General features: G+C 27.5%; 1 protein-coding gene across 9 annotated transcripts in view; it reads left to right on the top strand.

Moving 5' to 3' along the window:
* Positions 1-12,763, top strand: part of LOC143349064 (uncharacterized) — a 179,375-nt gene that overhangs the window by 133,070 nt on the left and 33,542 nt on the right. For all 9 annotated transcript variants that reach the window (XR_013080862.1, XM_076779965.1, XM_076779961.1 and 6 more), the window contains exon 40: positions 3,314-3,488. Coding sequence is in view for 8 of the 9 variants with exons in the window: in XM_076779965.1 (XP_076636080.1) it covers positions 3,314-3,488 (175 nt within the window). In the remaining variant the exon portion in view is untranslated. The remainder of the gene's footprint in view (positions 1-3,313; positions 3,489-12,763) is intronic.

The following is a 12,763-nucleotide window of genomic DNA, read 5'->3' as shown; positions in this document are numbered from 1 at the left end:
TCCTACCCAGTTTCGAGAAAAAAATTCGAGAATGTTTGAAATTTCTCATTCTGGAAAAATTAGTTTCATCGGTAAATGCAATTAGGCGAAGAAGCTTCTCGAACTGTGGCGCCAGATCGAGAGCCATGATTCGAAGGTGTCGGGACGCGTGAGAGATAGGGTGCAAAGTTGGCCAGCCTGTCAGGAGGTAGCCGACCAAGAGTAATTTCGTGCCTCCGGGTTATATTTAAACAGGAACAATGTACCTGATGTGGAAATTCGCGGACGCAGCCGCGGCGCGAGGAACTTCGTCGAATTTTCTGTGACACTCGCGGATCAGGTATCGGTACGTGCATTTCCCGCTGCGTAGTTTATTGAATTCTGTGACAAAATCGATCCGCCATTTACATATGTCGATCGTGTGTGTTGGAAATTTGGGGAACTACGCGATTTTCGACGATTTTTTGTGACGTGTTCGAGGTTTAATATCGTTTCACAATTTTTGGAGTTACAATTTTGTTAAATGATCAATTTTGGTTTTTTTTTGTAAACTTAAAAATTGTGTATGAAAGAGTTTTTTTTGAGGATGTGAATTTTTTGTGGTATTTTAGAATTTTGTTAAATGATTAGGCAATTTTGGGGGTTTTTATGAACTTAAAAATTGAATATGAAAGAGTTTTTTTTGAGTATGTGAATTTTTTGTGGTATTTTCACATTTTGTTAAATGTTTAGGCAATTTTGGGGGTTTTATGAACTTAAAAATTGAATATAAAAGAGCTTTTTTTGAGTATGTGAATTTTCTGTGGTATTCTCGAATTTTGAAAAATGATCAGTCAATTTTGGTTTTTTTTTGTAAATTTAAAAATTGAATATGAAAGAGTTTTTTTCGAGTTTGTGAATTTTTTGTGGTATTTTCACATTTTGTTAAATTTTTAGTCAATTTTGGTTTTTTTTATGAATTTAAAATTGAATAAAAAAGTTTTTTTTGAGGATGTGAATTTTTCGTGGTATTTTAGAATTTTGTTAAATTTTTAGGCAATTTTGAGTTTTGTTTGTAAACTTAAAAATTGAATAAAAAAGAGTTTTTTTCGAGTTTGTGAATTTTTTGTGGTATTTTCACATTTTGTTAAATGTTTAGGCAATTTTGGTTATTTTTTGTAAACTTAAAAATTGAATATGAAAGAGTTTTTTTCGAGTTTGTGAATTTTTTGTCGTATTCTCTAATTTTGTTAAATTTTTAGTCAATTTTGGTTTTTTTTATGAACTTAAAAATTGAATATGAAAGAGTTTTTTTTGAGGATGTGAATTTTCTGTGATATTCTCGAATTTTGTTAAATTTTTAGTCAATTTTGGTTATTTTTATGAACTTAAAATTGAATAAAAAAGAGTTTTTTTTGAGGATGTGAATTTTCTGTGATATTCTCGAATTTTGTTAAATTTTTAGTCAATTTTGGTTATTTTTATGAACTTAAAATTGAATAAAAAAGAGTTTTTTTTGAGTATGTGAATTTTCTGTGGTATTCTCGAATTTTGAAAAATGATCAGTCAATTTTGGTTTTTTTTTGTAAATTTAAAAATTGAATATGAAAGAGTTTTTTTCGAGTTTGTGAATTTTCTGTGGTATTTTAGAATTTTGTTAAATTTTTAGTCAATTTTGGTTTTTTTTATGAACTCAAAAATTGAATATGAAAGAGTTTTTTTTGAGTATATGAATTTTTTGTGGTATTTTCGAATTTTATAAAATGATCAGTCAATTTTGGGGGTTTTATAAACTTAAAAATTGAATGTAAAGGAGTTTTTTTTGAGTATGTGAATTTTCTGTGGTATTCTCGAATTTTGAAAAATGATCAGTCAATTTTGGTTTTTTTTTGTAAATTTAAAAATTGAATATGAAAGAGTTTTTTTCGAGTTTGTGAATTTTTTGTGGTATTCTCGAATTTTGTTAAATTTTTAGTCAATTTTGGTTTTTTTTATGAACTTAAAAATTGAATAAAAATAGTTTTTTTTGAGTATGTGAATTTTTTGTGGTATTCTCGAATTTTGTTAAATTTTTAGTCAATTTTGGTTTTTTTTATGAACTTAAAAATTGAATATGAAAGAGTTTTTTTTGAGTATATGAATTTTATGTGGTATTTTCGAATTTTATAAAATGATCAGTCAATTTTGGGGGTTTTATAAATTTAAAAATTGAATATAAAAGAGTTTTTTTCGAATATGTGAATTTTTTGTGATATTTTCGAATTTTGAAAAATAGCTCTTCAATTTTGATTTTTCTATGAACCAATAAGTAAAATGAAAAAGAGTGACTTTTTTGATTCGAGTGACTTTTTTGTGGAATTTTTGAATTTTATAAAATGGCCAGTCAATTTTGTTTTTTTTTTTTATAAATTTACAAGTTAAATATAAAAGAGGTTTTTCATTCGAGTGACGTTTTTGTGATATTCTCGAATTTTGTAAAATGATCAGTCAATTTTGGGGGTTTTATAAACTTAAAAATTGAATATTTAAGAGTTTTTTTTGAGTATGTAAATTTTTTGTGGTATTTTCGAATTTTGTAAAATGATCAGTCAATTTTGGGTTTTTTTTTAAATTAAAAAATTAAATATAAAAAAGGTTTTTCGTTCGAGTGACGTTTTTGTGGTATTTTTGAATTTTTTAAAATGGCCCTTCAATTTTGATTTTTCTATAATAAATAAAATAATAAATAAAAAAGCAATAAATAATATACAATAATAAATAATAAATAATAAAAATAATAAATAAAATAATAAATAAAAAATTAAATATAAAAGAATTTCTTCGAGTACGTGAATAATAAATAATAAATAAAAAATTGAATATAAAAGAGTTTTTTCGAGTAGATCATGAATTTCTATTATAGAATCGATCCACCCTATGATTTATCGATCGTAAACATTTGAAATTTAAAATATCCATTAATTTTTAAAAATTTAAAAAAAAAAAATCAATAAATTAACATTGTTTTGTGCCTATATTTCCCGAGTTCGCAATAATTACTCAATTTCAAATCCATTAGTTCTTCCATTTAAATAAATACAAAAATAACAAACCTATTAATAATTAAAATAAAGTATAAACAATCAAATAGAAAAAAATTAACTCCTCACATTGAAGAAAAAAAAACCTGTTTTGCTCTATTTTATCGACCATAGACGAAGAAACTTAACATTTTACCGCGTTGGAGAATTTACCGACTGAGTCATTATTAACACCGTTCGAACTCGGTCGGTAATTCAGGGAATGAAGTTACGACGTTTGACACTGTTAAGTTGTGTAGGAAAGTCGTTGAGTGAGTTGCACGTCTGATTTTCAGATCCAATGGCTGTTTAACGACCGTCCTGTTCATGGAAAGGACTTTTTGGTGTCTGTCAGCGGGGATAGGCAGGTGCTGACGATTCCGGAGACCGGAAGCACGCATGTCGGTACGATTTCCTGCGTGGCGGAGAACGCTGCTGGCAAAGCAGTCTGCACTGCTCGGTTAGAGATCGGTAAGTCACGCTATTTATCAATTAAAGCAGTTAGTTTATTATAACAATCGTTATTTCACTAAAATTATAATAAATAATACTTAATATACAAAGTGTTTGGTCACAGCTCGACAAAATTTTAATGGGAGATTCTAGAGACCAAAATAAGACGAAAATGAAGAATAACAATTTGTTGATTGAGGCTTCGTTGAAAAGTTATTGGCGTTTAAAGTTCCGTTTGTGGAGCGGCAATCTGCGCTGCGCGCGCACGACAGTGGTTCTACAGGCGGAACTTTAAACGTTAATAACTTTTCAACGAAGCCTCAATCAACAATTTGGTATTCTTCATTTTCGTCTTATTTTGGTCTCCAGAATCTATCATTAAAATTTCTCCCAGGGATGACCAAATTTTCTGTGGTTTAACAAATACAAAAAAAAAAGTTATTAACAGTTGTGTTATTTTTCATTTTTCTGGGGCTCCAGAGCTCCATTAATACGCATTGATTGAATTTTGAATCATTAAAATCATCTAATCTATCCAGAAGTTATGATTTTTTGAACATTTGCATAAAATTTTAGGGTAATATTTCTATCCACTTATTATACTTTCGATTACGAATTTTTTTCTCGAAAATGCGTAGGATTTCGAGGGTATGTGTAATGACAAAAAATGATTGTAATTGACCCCTGCAAATGGGAATAATTTTTCCAAAACGATTTGAAATTTTTTTGTTTCCCGCCAAAAAGTTTCACACCTTTTCGAATTTTTTTCTAGAAAATGCGTAATATTTCGAGGGTGTGTGTAATGACCTAAAATGATTGTAATTGTCCCCTGCAATCGAAAATAATTTTTCCAAAACGATTTGAAATTTTTTTTTTTCCCGCCAAAAAGTTTCACACATTTTTGAATTTTTTTCTCGAAAATGGATGGAATTTCGAGGGTATGTCTATTGACCTAAAATGATTGTAATTGACCCCTGCAACCGAAAATAATTTTTCCAGAATGATTTGAAACTTTTTGAAACTTTAGCGGAATCGGAATGTCAGGGTCAGACATTGTAATTTCAATAATGAATTTTTTTCTCGAAAATGGTTAGGATTTCGGGGGTAGGTCTATTGACCAAAAATGATTGTAATTGTCCCCTGCAATCGAAAATAATTATTCCAAAACGATTTGAAATTTTTTTTTTCCACGTCAAAAAGTTTTACACCTTTTCGAATTTTTTTCTCGAAAATGGATGGAATTTCGAGGGTATGTCTATTGACCTAAAATGATTGTAATTGCCCCCTGCAACAGAAAATAATTTTTCCAAAACGATTTGAAATTTTTTTGTTTCCCCGCCAAAAAGTTTCACACCTTTTCGAATTTTTTTCTCGAAAATGGATGGAATTTCGAGGGTATGTCTATTGACCTAAAATGATTGTAATTGACCCCTGCAATCAAAAATAATTTTTCCAGAACGATTTGAAGCTTTTTGAAACTTTGGCGGAATCGGAATGTCAGGGTCAGACATTGTAATTTCAATAATGAATTTTTTTTCTCGAAAATGGTTAGGATTTCGGGGGTATGTCTCTTGACCTAAAATGATTGTAATTGACCCCTGCAACCGAAAATAATTTTTCCAAAACGATTTGCAATTTTTTTTTTCCCCCGTTGAAAAGTTTCACATCTTTTCGAATTTTTTTCTCAAAAATGCGTAGGATTTCGAGGGTGTATGTAATGACCAAAAATGATTGTAATTGACCCCTGCAATCGAAAATAATTTTTCCAAAACGATTTGAAATTTTTTTTTTCCCGTCGAAAAGTTTCACACCTTTTCGAATTTTTTTCTAGAAAATGGGTAGGATTTCGGGGATATGTTTATTGACCTAAAATGATTGTAATGGACCACTGCAACCAAAAATAATTTTTCCAGAACGCTTTGAAACTTTTTGAAACTTTGCGGAATCGGAATGTCAGGGTCAGACATTGTAATTTCAATAATGAATTTTTTTCTCGAAAATGGTTAGGATTTCGGGGGTATGTCTATTGACCTAAAATGATTGTAATTGCCCCCTGCAATCGAAAATAATTTTTCCAAAACGATTTGAAATTTTTTTTTTTCCCGCCAAAAAGTTTCACACCTTTTCGAATTTTTTTCTCGAAAATGGATGGAATTTCGAGGGTATGTCTATTGACCTAAAATGATTGTAATTAACCCCTGCAACCGAAAATAATTTTTCCAAAACGATTTAAAATTTTTTAATTTTGTCGAAAAATTTCACACTTTATCGAATTTTTTTCTCGAAAACGGTTAGGATTTCGAGGTTATGTCTATTGACCAAAAATGATTGTAATTGATCCCCGTAACCGAAAATAATTTTTCCACGGGAATCCCCATACGATCTTCCACCATATTACAACTAGATGTCGCCACTTGGCCTCACGCTTATTGGCGCGAAATTACGAACAGCTCAACGTGTTCAATTTCGCGTTTTTTGAGATCCTGTAACCAGATTTTGATTTAAAAAAACACTTCGTTCCAACGAGACAACGAGAAATCAATTTGCTTTTTGTTAAATCGTGTTATGGATAATTTCTATGGAGTTTTTAGAAGAATGTTTAATTCGAGAAGTGTCAGAATTTCGTGGCCACGTGAAATAGATCGTCGATCGTTGGAAACGGAGCAGTTTTTATCGGCAGCCTCGGTTTACACGATGCCAAAATATCACCGAAACGCTCGCAACGGTGCCACCGACAGAGTTATTAATACTCGTATAGCTAAGTCGAATGGAAGCTTCATTCACGACGTGGCTGATGTTTGGTCGACAGAGTATTAGTACAGAGAAAGACGGGACGCGATATCTCGATTTATAAGCAAAGAGGACATTACGCCATCGAGGACTGAAATTCGACACCGGACCGACGCGTTTCGCGGAAAAATTCGAGCGTTGCGCCATCTACCGAACGCCAAACCGTTTCACTTTCTAAATTGGACTCAAATTTTTCGGGGATCCTTCGAAAATCTTGAAAAAGTAACAAATATAAAATTGAAACCAACAAAATAAATAAAATTAAATTAACATTGTTAAAACTAGAATTAATTAAATTTTGTAATATTGATTTTAATTTAGTTAATTTCAATTTTAACAATGTTAATTTAATTTTATTTAGTTTGTTACTTTTAATTTTGTAATATTAATTTTAATTTAGTTAATTTTAATTTTAACAATGTTAATTTAATTTTGTTTATTCTGTTAATTTTAATTTCATAATATTAATTTTAACAACGTTTATTTAATTTTATTTATTTTGTTAATTCCAATTTAACAATATTAATTTTAACAGAATAAACAAAATTAAATTAACATTGTTAAAATTAAAATTAACTAAATTAAAATTAATATTACAAAATTAAAAGTAACAAACTAAATAAAATTAAATTAACATTGTTAAAATTGAAATTAACTAAATTAAAATTAATATTACAAAATTAAAATTAACAAAATAAATAAAATTAAATTAACATTGTTAAAATAAAATAAAATTAACAAAATAAATAAAAATAAATTATCATTGTTAAAATTAACATTGTTAAAATTAAAATTAACAAAATAAATAAAATAAAAATAACATTGTTACAATTAACATTGTTAAAATTAAAATTAACAAAATAAATAAAATAAAATTAACATTGTTAAAATTAATATTATGAAATTAAAATTAACAAAATAAACAAAATTAAATTAACATTGTTAAAATTAAAATTAACTAAATTAAAATTAATATGATAAAATTAAAATTAACAAACTAAATAAAATTAAATTAACATTGTTAAAATTGAAATTAACTAAATTAAAATTAATATTACAAAATTAAAATTAACAAAATAAATAAAATTAAATTAACATTGTTAAAACTAGAATTAATTACATTAAAATTATTATTGTTAAATTGAAATTAATAAAAGAAATCAAATTAAATTAACGTTGTTAAAATTAATATTATGAAATTAAAATTAACGAAATAAATTAAATTAAATTAACGTTGTTAAAATTAATATTATGAAATTAAAATTAACAAAATAAACAAAATTAAATTAACATTGTTAAAGAAAATTAACTAAATTAAAATTAATATGATAAAATTAAAATTAACAAACTAAATAAAATTAAATTTACATTGTTAAAATTGAAATTAACTAAATTAAAAGTAATATTACGAAATTAAAATTAACAAAATAAATAAAATTAAATTAACATTGTTAAAATTAAAATTAACAAAATAAATAAAAATAAATTATCATTGTTAAAATTAACATTGTTAAATTAAAACTAACAAAATAAATCAAATTAAATTAACGTTGTTAAAATTATCATTGTTAAAATTAAAATTAACAAAATAAATAAAATAAAATTAACATTGTTAAAATTAAAATTAACAAAATAAATAAATTAACATTGTTAAAATTAAAATTAACAAAATAAATAAATTAACATTGTTAAAATTAAAATTAACAAAATAAATAAAAATAAATTATCATTGTTAAAATTAACATTGTTAAATTAAAACTAACAAAATAAATCAAATTAAATTAACGTTGTTAAAATTAACATTGTTAAAATTAAAATTAACAAAATAAATAAATTAACATTGTCAAAATTAAAATTGACAAAATAAATAAATTAACATTGTTAAAATTAAAATTAACAAAATAAATAAAAATAAATTATCATTGTTAAAATTAACATTGTTAAATTAAAACTAACAAAATAAATCAAATTAAATTAACGTTGTTAAAATTAACATTGTTAAAATAAAAATAAACAAAATAAATAAAATAAAATTAACATTGTCAAAATTAAAATTGACAAAATAAATAAATTAACATTGTCAAAATTAAAATTGACAAAATAAATAAATTAACATTGTTAAAATTAAAATTAACAAAATAAATAAATAAACATTGTTAAATTTAAAATTAATAAATTGGCGTTAAAACGAAAGTCACAAATTGAAAATTACAGTCAAATTGTAATTATTGTTTTTGAAAAAAGAGGTATATTTTCAGTTGAGATGTTTCATAGTAATTCTATTTAGAAATTGAATTTTTGGCGGTGAAACGATGGTCCGTGATCCATTGCCTTGGAGCGAGTGTTATATGGAAAGGAGGGTCTTATTTTTAACTGGGGCGACTAAACAAACTCTTTTCTCTTCTTTCACCGTCGAAAAGTCACTTTGAGTCACGACTAATATTAGGTCGGTGCACATGCCGCGGCAATTAAATCTGACGTTTCTACGCCCACCTGTACGCGTTCGTGTTCTTATACGTGCCGTGTAAAAACATCAGTTTAGCAATGTTTCAGCGTATCTAGATTAACGGGATCAAATAGCGGAATAATTTCACTAATCGCAAGCATTTGAACGAAACTGCACGTAAATAACAAAATGGGGAACGATATTCTTGGTAATTTATTTTTAGGAACAGTTTCAGTCTAGTAAATTATTAGTTTTGGGGTGATTTTTTGACACTTTAGATAAAGTCTTGGGTAATATTTTTCTTCTAGTGAGTATAAATATATATGAATTATGGAGGCTGATGTTGTTATTTTGGGATACGATGTTGGTATTACTTGTATGGTGGTGTATTGGAATACAATGTTGGTACCACTGTTGTTATAGTGGAATAGAAGGTTGGTATCACTGTTGTTATAGTGGAATACAAGGTTGGTACTACTTGTATTTTGGTATATTGGAATAGAATGTTGGTACCACTGTTGTTATATTGGAATACAATGTTGGTACGAGTGTTGTTATATTGGAATACAATGTTGGTACGAGTGTTGTTATATTGGAATACAATTTTGGTACCATTTGTATGTTGTTATATTGGAATACAATGTTGGTACCACTTGTATGTTGTTATATTGGAATACAATGTTGGTACCACTTGTATGTTGTTATATTGGAATTCTTCAGATAAATTCTTGACAACATTTTTCTTCGAGTAACTATAAATATTCGAATTCTTCAGATAAATTCTTGACAACATTTTTCTTCGACTAACTATAAATATTCGAATTATGAAAGTTGTTATATTGGAATACAATGTTGGTACCATTTGTATGTTGTTATATTAGAATACAATGTTGGTACCATTTGTATGTTGTTATATTGGAATACAATGTTGGTACCATTTGTATGTTGTTATATTAGAATACAATGTTGGTACCATTTGTATGTTGTTATATTGGAATACAATGTTGGTACCACTGTTGTTATATTGGAATACTATGTTGGTATCACTGTTGTTATGTTAGAATACAATTTTGGTATCATTTTTATGATGTTATATTGGAATACAATGTTGGTACCACTGTTGTTATATTGGAATACAATGTTGGTATCACTGTTATTATATTGGAATACAATTTTGGTACCATTTGTATGTTGTTATATTGGAATACAATGTTGGTACCATTTGTATGTTGTTAAGATTAGAATACAATGTTGGTACCATTTGTATGTTGTTATATTGGAATACAATGTTGGTACGACTTGTATGTTCGTATATTGGAATACAATGTTGGTACCACCGTTGTTATATTGGAATATAATGTTGGTACCACTGTTGTTATATTGGAATACAAGGTTGGTACCACTGTTGTTATGTTAGAATACAATTTTGGTACCATTTCTATGTTGTTATATTGGAATACAATGTTGGTACCACTGTTGTTATATTGGAATACTATGTTGGTATCACTGTTGTTATGTTAGAATACAATGTTGGTACCATTTGTATGTTGTTATATTGGAATACAATGTTGGTACTACTTGTATCTTCGTATATTGGAATACAATGTTGGTACCACCGTTGTTATATTGGAATATAATGTTGGTACCACTGTTGTTATATTGGAATACAAGGTTGGTACCACTGTTGTTATGTTAGAATACAATTTTGGTACCATTTCTATGTTGTTATATTGGAATACAATGTTGGTACCATTTGTATGTTGTTATATTAAAATACAATGTTGGTACCACTGTTGTTATATTGGAATACAATGTTGGTATCACTGTTATTATATCGGAATACAATATTGGTACCATTTGTATGTTGATATATTTGAATACAATGTTGGTACCCCTTGTATGTTGTCATATTAGAATACAATGTTGGTACCACTTGTATGTTGTTATATTGGAATACTTTAGATCAATTCTTGACTACATTTTTCTTCGAGTAACTATAAATATTCGAATTATGAAAGTTGTTATATTGGAATACAATGTTGGTACCATTTGTATGTTGTTATATTAGAATACAATGTTGGTACCATTTGTATGTTGTTATATTGGAATACAATGTTGGTACCATTTGTATGTTGTTATATTAGAATACAATGTTGGTACCATTTGTATGTTGTTATATTGGAATACAATGTTGGTACCACTGTTGTTATATTGGAATACTATGTTGGTATCACTGTTGTTATGTTAGAATACAATTTTGGTATCATTTTTATGTTGTTATATTGGAATACAATGTTGGTACCACTGTTGTTATATTGGAATACAATGTTGGTATCACTGTTATTATATTGGAATACAATTTTGGTACCATTTGTATGTTGTTATATTGGAATACAATGTTGGTACCATTTGTATGTTGTTAAGATTAGAATACAATGTTGGTACCATTTGTATGTTGTTATATTGGAATACAATGTTGGTACGACTTGTATGTTCGTATATTGGAATACAATGTTGGTACCACCGTTGTTATATTGGAATATAATGTTGGTACCACTGTTGTTATATTGGAATACAAGGTTGGTACCACTGTTGTTATGTTAGAATACAATTTTGGTACCATTTCTATGTTGTTATATTGGAATACAATGTTGGTACCACTGTTGTTATATTGGAATACTATGTTGGTATCACTGTTGTTATGTTAGAATACAATGTTGGTACCATTTGTATGTTGTTATATTGGAATACAATGTTGGTACTACTTGTATCTTCGTATATTGGAATACAATGTTGGTACCACCGTTGTTATATTGGAATATAATGTTGGTACCACTGTTGTTATATTGGAATACAAGGTTGGTACCACTGTTGTTATGTTAGAATACAATTTTGGTACCATTTCTATGTTGTTATATTGGAATACAATGTTGGTACCATTTGTATGTTGTTATATTGGAATACAATGTTGGTACCACTGTTGTTATATTGGAACACAATGTTGGTATCACTGTTGTTATATTGGAATACAATTTTGGTACCATTTGTATGTTGTTATATTAGAATACAATGTTGGTACCCCTTGTATGTTGTTATATTAGAATACAATGTTGGTACCACTTGTATGTTGTTATATTGGAATACTTTAGATAAATTCTTAACAATATTTTTCTTCGAGTTACTAAATACATATGAATTATGAAAGCTGCTGCTGTTATTTTGGAATACAATGTTGGTACTACTTGTATGTTGGTGTATTGGAATACAATGTTGGTATCACTGTTGTTATATTAGAATACAATGACAACATTTTTCTTCAAGTAACTATAAACATATGAATTATGAAAGCTGCTGTTGTTTTATTGGAATACAATGTTGGTACCCCTTGTATGTTGTCATATTAGAATACAATGTTGGTATCACTTGTATGTTTTTATATTGAAACACTTTAGATACATTCTTGACAACATTTTTCATCGAGTAACTATAAACATTCGAATTATGAAAGTTTTTATATTGGAATACAATGTTGGTACCACTTGTATGTTGTTATATTAGAATACAATGTTGGTACCACTTGTATGTTGTCATATTGGAATACTTTAGATACATTCTTGACTACATTTTTCTTCGAGTAACTATAAACATATGAATTATGAAAGCTGCTGCTGTTATTTTAGAATACAATGTTGGTAGCACTTGTAAGAACGCCAATTTTGGCAGCACTGTTACAAACTGTACATATTTAAAAAATTATTAACCCCACAATAACGAATCTGACTCGTTACAAGTTCTCGATCGTCATCAAGTTTTATCTATCAAAATTGTTAGGGAATTATTTCCTGTGAATGACATCGGTGGTGATTTGGTTGTAGAAGTTGGCAATGATGATGAGTGAGGTTGGTAGCAAGGAATGAGAAAGAAATACCAACTGTATCGAAAAGACAGAGTCACCCAAAACAAGAGAATTTCACAGTTGTTAAGATCTTTCTTTTTGTATATTATTATAAATAAATCTTTCTATTTTAACAAAGAAATACAACAAAAAATCCACTCT

This window comes from Colletes latitarsis, chromosome 12 (assembly GCF_051014445.1).
Source record: "Colletes latitarsis isolate SP2378_abdomen chromosome 12, iyColLati1, whole genome shotgun sequence".
Classification (NCBI taxonomy): Eukaryota; Metazoa; Arthropoda; class Insecta; order Hymenoptera; family Colletidae; genus Colletes; species Colletes latitarsis.
Note: the sequence above shows the minus strand (reverse complement) of the source record. Positions and strands in the feature narration are given on the sequence as shown.